Source organism: Prionailurus bengalensis, chromosome C2 (assembly GCF_016509475.1).
Source record: "Prionailurus bengalensis isolate Pbe53 chromosome C2, Fcat_Pben_1.1_paternal_pri, whole genome shotgun sequence".
Classification (NCBI taxonomy): Eukaryota; Metazoa; Chordata; class Mammalia; order Carnivora; family Felidae; genus Prionailurus; species Prionailurus bengalensis.
Window position 1 is genome coordinate 84,260,141 of NC_057350.1, and position 16,666 is coordinate 84,276,806.

Sequence of the window (16,666 nt, forward strand, 5' to 3'; positions counted from 1 at the left end):
TGTGGTGCCAAGTGATAAGGCAGGTCTTAATACCCAGCAATTCCATCAACTAGATGCCTGTATTAGTTTTCTATTGTGGTGCAACAAATTATCCAAAACTTTACAGTTTAAGACAACAAACATTTATTATCTCACAGCTGGCAGGAATCTAGGCTTAGTGGTTTAGTTGGGTGGTTCTGGTTCATAGTCTCTTACAAAGTTGTAGTCAAGCCATTAGCTGGGGCTGCAGTCATCTCAATGCTCAAGCGGGGTTGGAGAATCAACTTCCAAGCTCATGCATAGGATTGTTGAAAGGTGTCTGTTCCTTGCTGGCTATTGGCTAGAAGCCTCAGTTTCTGCCAGATGGGCTTCTCCATAGCAGCTGGCTTTCCCCAGAGCAAATGGCCCCAGAAAAACTGAGAGAACAATCAAGATTAAAGCTATAGTGCTTTTGATAACCTAGTTTCAGCAGAGATATACCATCACCTTTGCTGTATTCTGTTGGCCCAGGGACCAACCCTGGAATAATGTGGGGAGAACAACATAAAATGTAAATATCCTGAGGTGGGGATTGCTGGGTACCACTGAGGAAGCTGTTTACAACAGTGATCTAGACTGGAAAAAAATATCTGTATCAGGTCCTGAGTTACCTAGCTCTCCTATTCATTCATTCATTCACTCATTCAACAAAGGTTTATAGAAACTCACAACCTCCAAGCACTGTTCTTGATGCTGAGAATCCATTGAAGAATAAGGGCTGTTCCTGCCCTCAGGGATCTTCTAGTAAATTACAAAGAAGTATGCAAAGTGCTGTGATGGGGAAATTCAGGACTGTGGGAACATGTGTGGAAAGTCAGGAGGCACCTGGATGGCTCAGTCAGTTAAGTGTCTGATTCTTGGTTTCAGCTCAGGTCATGATCTCATGGTTTCATGAGTTCGAGCCCTGCATCGGGCTCTGTGCCAACAGTGTAGAGCCTTCTTGGGATTGTCTCCTCCCTCTCTCTCTGCCCCTCCCCCACTTGTGCGCGCGCGTGCGCGCACGCTCCCGCGCTCTCTCTCTCTCTCTCTCTCTCTCTGGTGCACCTGGGTGGCTCAGTCGGTTAAGCATTTGACTTCGGCTCAGGCCATGATATCCAGGTTTGTGAGTTCAAGCCCCGCATTGGGTTTTGTGCTGACAGCTCAGAGCCTGGAGCCTGCTTCGGATTCTGTGTCTCCCTCTCTCTGTGTTCCTCCCCTGCTCCCATTCTCTCTCTGTCTCTCAAAAATAAATAAAGATTAAAAAAAAAAAAAGAAAGTCAAGAATAGGCTCTTGGAGGAAAGGACAATGGGACATTACAAATAGTGCCAATGACTTAAAAGGTAAGTGGATGGGGAAGTGGTGTGGGAAATCAAGGACAGATATTAGGTGGGGATCCAGATAGCAGGCAGAAATGCAGGGGTTTTAGTCAATTGGAGCAGAGTCTTACATAACCCAGGACTCAGGAATGGGGTACCAGTCTGGGAATCAGGAGTAAGATCACAGTCCACTCCCCTACTGGCCAGCAGGCTATTGAGGCAGGAAAGCAGTCACTATGAAGAAGATAGGGGGCTTTGGAGGGAGGCTGAGGCATGGCTCTCAGAGCTGGAATAAAGGTCACGTGGGGACCAGTTCTGGGAGGAACCCATTGCTGTCCTCTAAGCATTGCCCTACAATCCCTAATCCTCTTGAGAGGTTGTGCTGTGAACCAGGGTAGATAGTTGGAAAGAAAATCACAGAGTGGCAAAAACTGTCTTTGGTGCTCCTCTCTCAGCTCCTGTCCTGCCAGCTTGGTATTCTCATAGTGCCTCCAAGTTCCCAGGACCACCCCTCCCACCTTTATCTCAGTTGTCTTTTCCACTGTCAATGCCCTCAGGTTCTGCCCATTGCCCCACACATCCTTACTTTCTGCTGGCCCCCAGAAGAGAGTCCTGCCACAGACTTTATGGCCATGAATTGAGGATGCAAAATTTACTGTATCTGACTCTTTGGTACAAAAAAACGAAGTCTGTGATGGACAAGTAGAGGTTGGATTTGGCTGGCCTGATTACTTGTGACCATTGATTGGATTCACCACTTAGGGTGCAGTTTTTGCTACTGTAACTTGTTTGTTGCATCTGTGGTCAAGACCGAAGCTTCATAGTCTGTGTTAGGTCAGCTTGACCTTGCAGGAAAAAGCCGCTTTGGTCATCTGGGAAATGGGTGCTGCCTCTCTGTCTCCCATCAACCCTCCTGCAGAACCTTCCCCACTGAGCCCAAGGGACAGATGGAACCAGGAGGAGGGAAGGCGTCCCCTTTCCCTAAGAATGCTGGTATGACATCTCCAGCTGCTCCTACCACTATGACTACCTGTTAAGGGCTGTGCATGTGCCAGGTGCTCTGCTCATCCCTCTACGTCATGACTTCATGAGTGCTCACAATGACCTGATGGCACAGAAGTGATGACAGGCATTTGCAGGGATTGTGTTGCTTCTCCAAGGTCACATGGCCATACGTGATGAAACCAGGGCCAAACTCTGGTGTGTTTGATTTACAAACCTCTGTTCTTTAAGCTGGGTTCAAATATCTGTGGTGTGGGTGTATTTGCTTGTTCAAGGCTCTGAAGGGTCATATCTTTGGTGTTGGAACCCAGTCCTCCAACCTCCCCAGCCACACCGTGCTCCCTTTTGGTTTTTCCTTCCTAAGTCTCTAAGTGCTCTTAGGTGCCTACTATCAGGACTTCTCTTTCAGAAGAGGTCGGGTGGTGAGCAAAGTCTGGGATATCATCAAGAAATTGAAACCAGGAGAGAGTGGAAGGTGGCCAAAAATGAAATTTCAGGATTCAAGCCCTGGTGAGGCAAGAAGTGCATTTAATGTAAATGGACCTGGATTTCTTAAGACAGCAGCAAAAGCAACAATAGGTAGCCTTTGTTGAGTACCTGTTATACACCAGGCCCCTTTCAGGGCAAGCACACCATGTGTATGATACCATACCATGTGCATGATTTTAATCCTCACAACAAACCTATGAGGTAGTTACCACTAAAATTCCCATTACACAGATGATGAAACTGACGCTCAAGGAGGTGAGGTCACCTGGTCATATGGTGGCAGAGTTGGGAATTGGGCTCTTCTCTGTCTGGCTCCATGGCCTAGTCTCTGAACCTCTGTGTCATCCTGCCTTTATGTACTCCTGTTGGTTTTCCAGATCATTTCCGAGCGCACCAAGCCCAGGATGCATGAGTTTCAGTCTGAGGTATTCATGATCATTGGTGGCTGCACAAAGGATGAACGGTTTGTGGCGGAGGTAACCTGCCTGGACCCCCTGAGGCGCAGCCGCCTGGAGGTGGCCAAGCTCCCCATGACGGAGCATGAGCTGGAGAGTGAGAACAAGAAGTGGGTGGAGTTTGCATGCGTGACATTGAAAAATGAGGTCTACATCTCAGGTAAGCAGGAGCCACATGATGCCAAAGCAAGCCCCAGTGGCACAATGTACTTTCCTGAGTGAGAGCCAGGCCACCATCTTATAAGAATTACTGTGAATGGCAATGGTCTAACTCTGACTGGATCAGCATACAGAAACCCAGGGGGTCTTATCTGGGAAAGCACATTATTACTTAATGGACACTAACCTGTGAGCAGTATTGTACTAGGATCTGGGGTGGCAGGCAGACAGGTCCAGTCCTTCATGGAAAAGGAAGAAGTAAACAAATACTGGAGTTTATTTGGTGTTTGCTCTAGGTGTAGGGTTCTGAGCTGGTCACTGGGAATACAGTAATGAATAAAAATGTCTGCTCTTCTCCCCAGACCTGAACCTCAGCTCAAGTTTACTGTCATACTTTTAGATGCTCCAGTAGAACATAGTACTTTTTCATTTCACACTTCTTTCTTTCTTTCTTTCTTTCTTTCTTTCTTTCTTTCTTTCTTTCTTTTTTTGAGAGAGAGAGAGAGAGAGAGAACGTGCAAAAGTAGGGGGGAGAGAGGCAGAGGGAGAGAGACAGAGAGACAGAGAAAGAGAGAGAATCCCAAGCAGGCTCCACACTCGGCACGGGGCCCATTGTGGGCTTGATACAACCCCTGGGATCACGATGCCAAGCTGAAATCAAGAGTCAGATGCTCAACTGACTGAGCTACCCAGGCACCCCTCATTTCTCTCTTCTAAGTTATTTGCTTAATTATTCCTTCTTTTTTTTTTCTTTTTTTTTTTCAACGTTTATTTTTTTTTATTTTTGGGACAGAGAGAGACAGAGCATGAACGGGGGAGGGGCAGAGAGAGAGGGAGACACAGAATTGGAAGCAGGCTCCAGGCTCTGAGCCATCAGCCCAGAGCCCGACGCAGGGCTCGAACTCACGGACTGCGAGATCGTGACCTGGCTGAAGTCGGACGCTTAACCGACTGCGCCACCCAGGCGCCCCAATTTGCTTAATTATTTACAATTACACTATGCCTCATTCCCATTAGTCCTTCAATTCTACAAGAGTCAATACTATATTGTCAGTACCTAGTACTGTGCCTAGCTACATAGTAAATAATAAATATTTATTAAGTGACAAAATCTGTACCATTTTAACAGCACAGTAGGTGAATTTTCACTTTGGTGGCATTTCATCATTTGCCTATCACACCAACTCTGTAAGGTAGGTGATTTTAATCTCCAAGTTACAAATGGAGAAAATGGAGGCTCTGAAAGATTATGGAACATATCTAAAGACAGGTCATACCTTGGTAAATGTCAGACAGGGTTCCAACCCAGGTTCTGTGAGTCCCATCCTCTCCCAATGACATCAAAAGTCACCTAGCTATTCTGGGAGCCCCAAGGAAGGAGACAAGCATACCTTGTCCTCTCTTGGAGGCTTTTTCTAATCTGAACTTCGCAGAACTGGCTTCCTCCAAAGTCAAGGGCAGGTCAGTTCTTCCCTGGGTATGTTAATACCATAGATTAGATTATAGCTTTCTTTTATCTTGTAGAAGTATTTTTTTGATTGTTGTAGAAGATTCAAATAATACAGGGTGTAAAGTAAAATATGGCAGTTTCTCTGTGCTATTACAATCCTATACGTTTTAACTTTTTTACAAAAATAGTTTTATATTGGCTTAGAGTAAGTAATGCCAGCTGCTGTAACAAACACTAAATCTCAGCAAATTATGGCAGTAGTATGTGGGCACTGGGGGGTGTGGACCTCCTTCACTCAGTCATTCAGGGACTGAGGTTCTTTGCATCTTATGATGCTGCTGTTTTCCACACGTGGTCTTCAAGTTTGATGCATTAGAGGAAGAAGGAGACACTGAACAAGTTGAGAAGGCATACCTGCTCATAACAACCTCAGCCTGGACATGAGGCATCAGTCTTCTTGCATGCTATTAGCAAGAACTAGCCACGTACTCCCACCCCTGCAGTCCCAGCCCCCATGCGGTGGGCTAGGAAATGTAGTTGAGCTGTGTGTACAGGAGGAAAAGACATATTTGGGAACCATAGTCAGTCTTTGTCACATACACTACACATGTTGTTCTACAACTTGTCCTTCGCCTCACTTAAACTTGTTGTTGTCTATTTAAAAGTGACACTGGGGGCGCCTGGATCGCTCAGTCGGTTGAGCATCTGACTCTTGATTTGGGCTCAAGTCATGATCCCAGGCTCATGAGATTCAGCCCATTGACAGGCTCCTTGCTGAGCATGAGACTGCTTAAGATTCTCTCTCCCTCCTGCTCTTCTCCCCAGCTCTCACGTGCATGCTCTTTCTCTCTCTAAAATAATAATAATAATAAATGACATGAGCAATACATGAAGTCATGCTTGTTATACACAGTTAAATCACAGAGATTTGTGCTTCAATTAACAGTCTCTTTTGGGCATCATCACGTGTTGACATAAGGGATCTGTCATGTGGATTAAGTGTTGTAATATGTATTACATAAAGCACAGCACAATCCCAAGCACATAGGAGAGCTCAGCAGTGCTATTCATCATTATTGCTAGTGTTCTTTCCACCAGCTTCAGGGCAGTCTACTGATTGAATGAAATACAGTTTTTTCAGCTTTTATTTTCCCACTGGAAAAAAATGCTGCAATAGGCATTTTAATACACATGTATTTATGAACTTGTGCTGCTCTTTGGAGAGATTCCTGGAAGTGGTCATCAGATGTGTCCATGTAGAATTTTTGTAGATGTTACTAAACTGCTACCAGTTTGCAGTTCAACCAACGTTGAATGACATGGCCCATTTTCTTCATCCTTGCTGACATTTTTTATTATCAATTGCATTTTTTTCATAGCCCAAAATGTTTATATTTACATTCTTGGATCATTAATGATGTTAGCGTATTTTCATATATTTATTAGCTAACACTTCATTTTTGAAAATTATCTATTCCTACCCTTTGTGCTTTATTGGTTGTTTGTCTTTTTAGTAATTTTTTGCAGTTCTTATTCTATGTCCTTTGCTATTTGTATTGCAAATAGTTTCTCTCAGACTATGGTTATCTTTGAACTTCAATTTGTATTTTATATAGTAACTTTCTTTCCTATGTGATTCTGCGTTTTGTGTCATGCTTAGAAAGCCCCTCCTCACCCCAAGATCATCAGCATCTCCCATATATTCTCCAGTTACTTTTATACCATTTACTTTTGAATTTTATTTTAACTGTAATGTGAAAGAAGGCTCTAACTTCATTTTTCCCTAAGTAGTCAATTGTTCTAATACCATTTATTTAATTATCCTTATATCTTTCAGTCTGTTCTGTACCCTTGTTTTTCGTTGGTCAGTTTGTCTCATTTGATGCTAGTACCACACTGCTTTTATTATTGTAACTTTTTAGTATATTTTAATATTTGCTGGGAAAATCCTCCTTGTTCATTCTTTTTTCAAAAGTTTCTCAGGCATTTTTCCAAATTTACTCTTCCAAATGAAATTTAGAATGATCTCTTCAAGTTCCCTGAAAAGTCCTGAAGGCACTGAATGTATTGATGAACTTGGGGAGGGGTGACATCTTACAGCCCTTGTCTGTCCTCTCGTCTATGCACATGTCATGCCTCCAACCTAATCAGGTCTTCTTTACATCTTGAGGTAAAACTCATAGAGTTTTTGGTTCCTTTTTAATACAGTATGCATACATTACTTTGAAAGTATATAGTTATTTTATAACTTTAGACGCTGTTGCATTGGGATCAATATCACGCACAGTGTTTTGAATAGAGACCTCTAAAATGCACACAACCCAAGGAAAAAATGGTTGAACTATGTGAACAGAAACTTCATGGAAGAAGAAGCTCAGGAAAAACCAAACCATGGTGTTATTTTTCTCCATCAGCTTGCAAAACAAAATAAGCCAAAAAACGCTCTTAATATATGCTGTGAGTGGGGTAAAGGGAAAGGTCAACCAGGACAGCTCTGGAAGGCTCTTTGGCAACACCTATAAAAATTCAAGGTGTGCATGCCTTTCCCTTAGAAATCTCACTTCTGGGCTCTACCTTAGAGAAACATTTACCCAGGACACAGAGCATCATCAGTGATACACATTGCCCCACTAGTGCACATTTATAAGTCTGAAAAGTACATCTTTTTTTTTTTTTTTTTAGATTTTATTTATTTATTTTTGAGAGAGAGAGAGAGAGAGAGCAGGGGAGGGGCAGAGAGAGAGGGAGAGAGAGAATCTCAAGCAGGCTCCATGCTCGCAGTGCAGATCCCAACGTGGGTCTCGAACCCACAAACCATGAAATTGTGACTTGAGCTGAAATCCAGAGTTGGACGGTTAACCAACTGAGCCACCCAGGTGCCCCTGAAAAGTACATGCTTTGCTTTAAGTAGTTGGTGATACTCTATGCTGATGGGGAATAGAAACACAAAGCTGTTAAAATATTTTTATTAAAATCTCCCCAAAGATCTTGGTCTCTCTCCCTAACTGAATTATGTATTTTCAGAGAGTTGTCTCAAAAAAAATATTTACCATCTCATTCTCAAACTATCTATTGTGAGCATCTAATTCTTTTATAATAAAATCTTTTAACAATAGGACAAACCCTACTTATGTTTTTTATATAGGTCAGAGATTTGAACCAAGACAATTTTGTAAGATTTCTTGGTGATTTTCCCAGGTTTGTATTTGCCTAAATAAACAAGCAAACAGAACTTAAGGTACTTCCTAATTTGCCTGCCGGTCAAGGGCCTCCTATCCCCACTGCAGTGGTCCAACCTTACCTGTCCTGCTTTGCTTCCTACCCCTTGGCTGCACAGACACTGAGTCCAGGTGCCTGCTGGCCCCCATCCACCCAGGCCACTTGGGCGCCACTTCCCTGGAGACTCCTCTGGACCCAATTCACTCAGCCACCTCTTCTCTGAACTCTCACAGCACAGACGTGACACCTAGCACAGTCTGGTACACGATTCACCCCAGCCTCACCTGGCTTTCTCTATTGCCCTATGGTGGCTCGATTTCCCCATCCAGACCACACACACCTTCACGATTCCTTTTGTTTGGGAGCGGAGCTGACCTGGGGATATAGCATTTAAGGACTGTGGGAAATTATGGGGGAAGCTGTGTTTCTGATATATGTGGTGGCTTCTTAAATGCTCTGTATCTCTTCTAGGTGGCAAAGAGACACAGCATGATGTTTGGAAATATAATTCTTCAATCAACAAATGGATTCAAATTGAGTATTTGAATATAGGCCGCTGGAGGCATAAAATGGTGGTATTAGGTGGCAAGGTCTATGTGATTGGAGGTTTTGATGGCTTACAGAGGATCAACAATGTGGAGACCTATGATCCCTTCCATAACTGCTGGTCAGAGGTATAACAGATTATTTCTATGAGTAATTTTGTATTATTATTTCAAAGCTTTAAAAAAGAAGTATGTGCCAATGTAGGTATATGGCTTTCTGATCTCTCTGCTCCCACTGAGAACATTTTTGGTGGCTCCAAGCTTCCCTCTTAATAGGAGCCATTGCTTCAGCATTGCTGATCAGGTCAGAGAAACAACTTCCTTCCAGACGGGGAAGCTCTGCGTGGGCACCTGTCTATCCTGGCAAGAAGCCCAGATGTAGAGGGGAGGCTTGGTTCTAACCTCAGTCTGCATGTCTGAGCTCAGAGTCTGTCTCCTCAGATGCCATCCGCCCTTGTTTTCTCCCCAGTGGGCATACAGAGATCCCTTTCCTACACTGTTTACTGATTCAGAGTCATTTGGTAGTGTTTAGAAGTTAGCCCTTGTAATTATGCTAGGTGAATAAACTCCGGAGATCTGCTGTACAACATTGTGCTTACAGATAACAGCACTGCATTTTATGCTTAAAAAGTTGTTAAGAGATATCCTTTTGTAGTTCATAAGTGTGATGATTGGGTCTTCAAACCATTGTGTGACATGTGCTGCCCTCAAACCTTGTTACAACCTTGGCACATTACCTGTCTGATGTGGAAAAAAAATTTGTTAAGAGAGTAGATCTCATGTTAAATGTCATAATAATAATGATAATAATAATAATAATGAGTAAAACAGTTTCACTTCCTGCATTTCCAGGTTATTCTTAATTACAAATTTTCTTTCTCCTTATGAGACTGTATGTCAGAGTATGTTCCACTTTGGGGAGTGTAAAGCACGGCCATCAGAGGCACAAGCAAAGGTAGCTACATCATCATGGCATCTAACCAAGCAAGACCTGTCAACCTGAAAACTGCTATATAGCCCTTCATATTTTATAGGAGTGTGCCCTACATCTTCTCAACTTGTCAAGTGCCATGACATAGCTGCTCCATGACCCAAGAGGGCCATGTCAAAAGGCAAGAAGCTCTTGGAAGTCCCCTTGAGTGCCCTGGGGTTCACAGGGTAGAAGCACAGGTCTGGCTAAATACCAAAATCTTCATGCTGCCCCAGAGTGGGAGTCTGCTTACCTATGGCCCCCTGAAACCCTTATATCAGCTTTTCTTCCTAGATAAAAGCAATAAAGACAATGGCACATAGTAGGCACTCAGTAAATATTTTTTGAATGAAGGAACACATGGATGAATAGAAATATGCATGTTTGAGAAAGTATTTTCCTCCAAATAGTGGCTGGTTTCATCTGTATAAGCACTTATTCCTATGTACACCTTCCCTCCCCTGATAGCTGGACTCTGGGAGAAACAGGCTGGAAACATCCAACACTGAACCCATTCTAGCCTGTCCAGAGCCTGCAGAGAGGGTGGGAAATGAGTGCTTTGTTTGACCTCATGTCTCAAGGGGAGTCAAGCCCACAGGCCTTGTGACTTCAGGCAAAGGATGCCCAGGCTTATGTTCTCGAGCTCCTGGCCTGTGTCCTGTGAACCACTGCAGCAGTCTGGGGGCAGTCTGTAGCTGTGTGACTAACAGCTTCTCCTGATGCCCTGTGCCTCCACAGGCAGCACCCCTTCTTGTCCACGTCAGTTCCTTCGCAGCTACCAGCCATAAGAAGAAACTCTATGTGATTGGGGGCGGGCCCAATGGGAAACTGGCCACAGACAAGACTCAGTGTTATGACCCTTCAACCAATAAATGGAATTTAAAGTCGTCCATGCCGGTGGAGGCTAAATGCATCAATGCTGTCAGTTTCCGGGACCGCATCTATGTTGTTGGTAAGTAAATGAATGGCATCTTATTTATCTGAGGTCCGCCACCCATGCAGCCATGGGGGTAGATCAGATAAGGCCCTCCTGGGAACTCACATGGATTCCTGGGTGATGTGGGTGAGGTGGAAAAGGAAGAGAAGGGATTGGTCCAGGCCTTGGTGGGAATTACCTTGTAGTACTGGACACAGAGACAGCCCACGTTTAGGGTACATACAAAATAGACCGACAGTGGGGCCCAGTGGAGGAGCCAGAAGTTGCCACAGGAACGAAGTGTGCTGCAAACATTAGCAAATGTATGCAAATTGAAGTGTGCCCAGTACAGTAAGTGACCGATGAATGGTAGCTATCATTATTTCTTATTTTGTGTTCATGGGAATTTTACTCTTTCCACTTGCTCTGGGGCTCTGAAAAGTTGCATTTAGCCACAAGGAAAGCCTGGCTAGCCATACCACAGTTGGCATGGAATTGTTAAGGACAACGGATCTCAATACCAACTACTCATTAGAATCACCTAGGGAGCTTTTTACAAAAATATGCATGGCTAGGCCCTATTCCAGAGCAATTATATCAGAATGAGAGGGAGCACGTTGGTCTACAGTACAAGGTGTTTCTTTTTTTTTTTTTTAATTTTTATTTAATGTTTTACTTATTTTTGAGAGAGAGAAAGAGAGAGAGAGAGACAGAGTATGAGCAGGGGAGGGGCAGAGAGAGAGAGGGAGACATAGAATCTGAAGCAGGCTCCAGGCTCTGAGCTGTCAACACAGAGCCCAACGCCGGGCTTGAACTTGTGAACCTCGCAATGGTGACCTGAGCTGAAGTTGGACATTTAACTGACTGAGCCACCCAGGCGCCCCAACAGTGCAAGGTGTTTCTAATGTGCAGGTGACTTTCATGTGCAGCCATGACAGAATTACTGATTAAGGAGATGCCAAAAATATGTAACTTCAGCAAACAAGAACTAATCAGAGCAGGCTTCCTGGAGGCAGAATACAGGAACAGATTAAGGAAAACCCCCTTCTCTCTCTTGCTTCAGGTTTCCTGTGTGTTTATGGTCAGCCTCATGACTTCAAAGCTCATCTTAAGATGGGTAACTTGGGCTGGCGTCCCAGGTCATGCTCAGTCTACAAAGAGACGCCACCACCTCTAGTCACTGCCATGTATCGATAGCTTCTGTGTACCAGGCTTTCTGCAGGTGCTTTATGAGCATGGTCCTTCTGACGTCTTACAACCACCGCAGCCTCAGTGCTTATGGTTACAGTAAAAAAGTGGCAGAGCTGGGGTTGTGAGCTGAGTGCCCCAGCTGTACCAGGCGGTATTTCTTCTAGGGAGCAGTCTTAGGATACATTTTGGCACCACGTGAAGCCAGTCGTCCTTGAGACCCTGATTAGCACCTGGCAGCAGAGTTTAAGGGGCTCTGTGAAGTGTTTCCAGCACAGACATACTGTCCCTAGAATCCATTAGAGCTTTCTGGAGAGCCGTGAAACTCCTATTTCCATTGGCGAGATGGTAGATTTGACCTAGCAGAAGTGGGCTTTTTGTGGTTAAAGGGGAAGAAAACCAGAAAAAACAGTGAGATGCCCACCGTGTTTCCCTTCCTCCTCAGGAGGGGCTATGAGAGCGCTGTACGCCTACAGCCCTCTGGAAGACAGCTGGTGCCTGGTGACCCAGCTCAGCCACGAGAGGGCCAGCTGCGGCATCGCGCCCTGCAACAACCGGCTCTACATCACTGGGGGGCGGGACGAGAAGAACGAGGTCATCGCCACGGTGCTGTGCTGGGACCCCGAGGCCCAGAAACTGACGGAGGAGTGTGTCCTGCCCCGGGGGGTGTCGCACCACGGCAGTGTCACCATCAGGAAATCTTACACCCACATCCGGAGGATCGTGCCCGGAGCCGTGTCGGTGTGACTGCGGGAGGGCGGAGCCACGGGGGCGCGGGGCGAGGTGCCAGGAGACCTCCCTCCTCACCTGTTGCCCGGGTTCGTCCCACTTCAGACAGCAGGCTGGGCTGGAGCTACAGGCCACACACCTGGGTTCCCCGCGGCTCCGCATGGGAGCTCCTTTTGGAAGTCACAGCTTTGGGACACCAGCCAGGAATGTTTGTGCGACCTACCTCAGGAGGGAAGAAGAGTAATATGTAACATTCAGGACAGACCTGTCCCCTGCCAGGTTCTGTGCCAAGCACTTTTGTGTATCAATTTGTTTAACCACCATAATGACCTGGTCACCGGACATTATCACTTCTGTTTTACAGGTGAGGAAACTGAGTTTCAGAGAGGCGAAGTACTTTGTCCCTGGTCACCCAGATTATAAGTAGCTAAGCCAAGAGGCTAACTCCAGGTCTTTTCAATTTCAAGGTCAGTGACGGTTCTGTCATGCTGCCTATTTCTGCATAGGAAAACAACAAACTAAACTGGCTCATTTTTTGTTTCTGACAAGTTTGCTGAAGGATTCACTCAGCAAGGTGGGGAAATAAAGTTTTTTTTTTTCTTTCTTTTTTTTCTTATATTTAAACCACATGGAATCCTTGGTGTTAGAGCCTTGGGCTCCTTGTCAAGAGGGTTTCAAGTGTTGTTCCATCTGACAGGACCGGAAGATGGGTCTGGGAAGACCTATATGCTTTGAAAGAGATAAAAAATAACTTCTCACCCATCAAAACCTTTTTTTTTTTTTTTTTTTTTTTTTTTTTTTAATGATCACAGAGGTGCATTTTGGACTAGAACTCTTGTTGCTACACACAACTGTACCTTCAGCAGAGTCCAGTGCCCCGGCCTCTCAACGTCCAACACTTGTATTGCAGTGTTAAAAGGGGTTTCCCATAGACTCGGAATACTGTTTTTGTTGTTGTTTTTAATGTAAACATCCCTACACTGCTGGCCACTGCAAGAATGACTGACCCTTCTTGACAGTATACTTTCTGCTTTTTAGACTGTGACTCGAGTCCATGTCCCTGAGACCCCACCCTCCTGGAACCTTAGTTTTCAGGATCCTTTCAAGCCCTTCTGTTTGGTTTTTGGTTCAGTTTGGCACAATTTTGACTCAAAGAGTGGAGTCTGTCCTTCGCTCTGATAGAGCTTTCCAATGAGCTCACTGGAAATTCATTCTAATCCCCAAGTTGGGGAAACAGATTAAGAGATCCTGTTTCATGTGCTGTACTTAAAGAGCAACAACAATGATAGCAACATAGTAACTGCATTACCCAATGCGTTTTATTTTCATCATATGATTTCAAATCTCTTTAATAGAGTTTTATTTCATGTCAGAGGCAGCACATTGTGCCTGTTTGGGCAGTAGCGGTTTTAGAGTTTATAGTGAGTTGAATTTTCATAGAAAAGTTATGGTTAGAAGAAGCTTAAAGTTCCAAGCTGATAAAAAAGGACTTGGAACATTACAAATGAGATTTCTGTGTATGCTTAGATCATTGAGGATAAATATAAACACATGTTGGTGTGTGAAAAGCCCTGTGCCTTAGAATCAGGTGTGACAGTTCAGCTCCCTGCTACAAAAAGTAGGAAGGGAAAATACAAACATATCTGGGGACATTTAGAACACATTACAGTAAGTGATGTACTTACTCATGAGCACTAATAACCTTAACAAAGCTTTCAACTGAAGCAAGTTAATCTAGTTCCATTTAGCAGACATTCAAGGAGTTCTTTCTGTTTGTCAAGACTTTGGGACACAAACAGGTAAGATAACCACCCCTGAAACATTCAATAAACAGGTAAACAGGCCACTAGTCAACATTATAGTTTTTCTTTTCATCAAGTTAGAGAAAAATGATACATCTGCAAAGTTATGAGGTTACACCCACTTCTTTATTGCCCTTCCAGTGCTCTTCTTGGGAAGCTGTGCTCTTAGGTCAATGATGCGGCCATCGCTTACATACTTGACTTCCTTTGAGATAGTCTTCAGAAACCATTTATGAGTTATAGGAGCAATCATTTTCTGAAGATGATTTCAGGAAGAACTTCCAAAAAGTCTATCCAATGACAACATCAGTGGCATTTGCAGAGAGCTCCCCTCAGAAAGAGAGTGCTCCTTGTCATCGAGAACTTTTGTTAAGAACAGTTGACAAATTTTGTGCCCATCAGTGGATCAGCCTTACTCTGGGAAAGTGAGGATTCAAGACCTCTGTGTTATAAATCTGCTTCTAACTGTAGGACCCAAGTTTCAGGACTAGTTCAGAAAATGTAAATGAAGTCAAGGAAAGGATTCTGTGTCATTTTTCATTAAATATTTATTTTTGAGACAGAAAGAGATAGAGCGTGAGTGGGGGAGGGGCAGGTAGAGAGGGAGACCCAGACTCCAAAGCAGGCTCCAAGCTCTGAGCTGTCAGCACAGAGCCAGAGGCAGGGCTCAAACCCACAAACCGGGACATCGTGACCTGAGCCGAAGTCAGATGCTTAACAGACTGAGTCACCCAGGTGCCCCAGCTTCTATGTCATTTTAATGTCACTAGATATGCAGGTCAATTGTAAAATCTCAGATGCCTGGCCCTCAAGAGAGATCCTCAATAATGGCATGGGTTGGCAGACAGATACACCTGTTAAGACGACACAGAGTCCTGCACTTAAGGCTGCCAGTCAGTAGCTTTTAGGGAAATAAGAGTTCAAGTAATTCAGAGAAACTTTATAAGCGTGTCAGGATTTAAGCTTTTAGGCACTAGCCAAGGATGGAAGCTCTTAAAATCTAATTTCCATTTACAGATAAACAATCAAGCGAAAAATCTAGTTTGTGTGATTGTCGTACCCATACCACCATCGGGGGATGAGGCAAATTGGCACCAGATGAGTAAGAGGCAAAGGGCCCTAGGACTGAGGAAGGGTATGTGGAACATCCTGGCATAACACACTGGATCTTGAAGCAGGTCATGTGAATGGACAGAGCATCCCTGTCTGGGAGGAAAAGGATGAGGTAGGAGGAGGAAGACAAAGTCAGGTTTAAGGATACAGGTCTAGAAAATGATATCATGGTCCCTAGAGTTTGTGAGCATGACTGCATTCTAGAGAAGCGTAAGGGAAGAATAAGGAACAGAGGTTTCAGGGAGTGGCTTCCAGGAGAAGAAAGGCACAAATGAGAGCAGGACTGGCAGCCAGACCCACTTGTTGGGGGCGGGGGTGCCTCTGAGCTTCTTGGCAGGGTCTTCTATTTTACTGCACTTAAAGAGAATGAGGCCCAGAGGCTCTGATGGGATGGAAACTGTAGGAGAGGTTAAGGGACCCTAGTTCCCACAGCTGATCTGAAATGGGCAGGGAGCTGATCTCACCTGAACATCAACAGATACATGTTCTCTTCTTAGCCTTCCCCACATCTTGCAATCAATGACTTCAGGAAACACACACACACTCACACACTGACATTTTGCCCTTGAACTCAAACCATTTCTCAGGGAAATACAAATATCATTTGCTTATAGCTGTGAAAGTATAGCTTTGCTATTTATAAAAGCACTTGAGGTACTGTTGTTATTTATATATCCTATTTGATTTTGAAAAAGAAAAGTACTCATTAGAATTTTCAGAGTGGGCAAATACCACAGGAATTTCCTATATAAGGTCCTAACTTGGGGTTGAAAGTTCATTTTTTCCTTTAATATTTGATTTGAGTGTTGTATTGGATCTCATAATCTGAAGAGTCAATCTTCATGGAAATCCACAAATATCTCAAGTATGGCTATTGCAAAACCAGTTTTGGCAGGCTGAATATTCATATTTATGGGTAAAAATAGTCAACATTTAGTTGGCTAAGTCCTTCAAGCATTTTGGTTATATGAATCTGTATTTTTTTAAATGATCAAACTAAGGATATTGTTTATATGTAAGTATACAAATAAAATTTGTATTTATTCAATAATGTGTGTGGAATGGATAAGATTATGTTATATACAACCACTAGGTGATTTTTTTTTTTTTGCTTGTTTTGGCTGATATGAGTTAGTGGTATCTGAATAGAAATTAATTTATGAGGTGGAAATTTAAAACATTTCAGTTGGTTCAAGAGGGTTTCAATAAAAATCATAGGATAGAATTGATCAGAGGTGGTCTATGGAATGGCAAAAATTAGCTTTTACCTCCTTAAAGTCTCGTTGCCTCTGAGCATGCTTTTTACCAACGCACT

General features: G+C 43.9%; 1 protein-coding gene and 1 non-coding gene across 2 annotated transcripts in view; both read left to right on the forward strand.

Moving 5' to 3' along the window:
- KLHL6 (kelch like family member 6) overlaps positions 1-14,796 on the forward strand; it is a 57,708-nt gene extending 42,912 nt beyond the window's left edge. The window contains exons 4-7 of the mRNA XM_043594794.1: positions 3,183-3,420; positions 8,560-8,762; positions 10,342-10,555; positions 12,153-14,796. Coding sequence (XP_043450729.1) covers positions 3,183-3,420; positions 8,560-8,762; positions 10,342-10,555; positions 12,153-12,454 — 957 coding nt within the window. The 3' untranslated portion in view covers positions 12,455-14,796. The remainder of the gene's footprint in view (positions 1-3,182; positions 3,421-8,559; positions 8,763-10,341; positions 10,556-12,152) is intronic.
- Positions 9,277-9,380, forward strand: LOC122492532. The gene has a single exon (XR_006299704.1). It is a non-coding gene; the product is annotated as a small nucleolar RNA U13 (small nucleolar RNA).
- Positions 14,797-16,666: the final 1,870 nt, after the last annotated feature.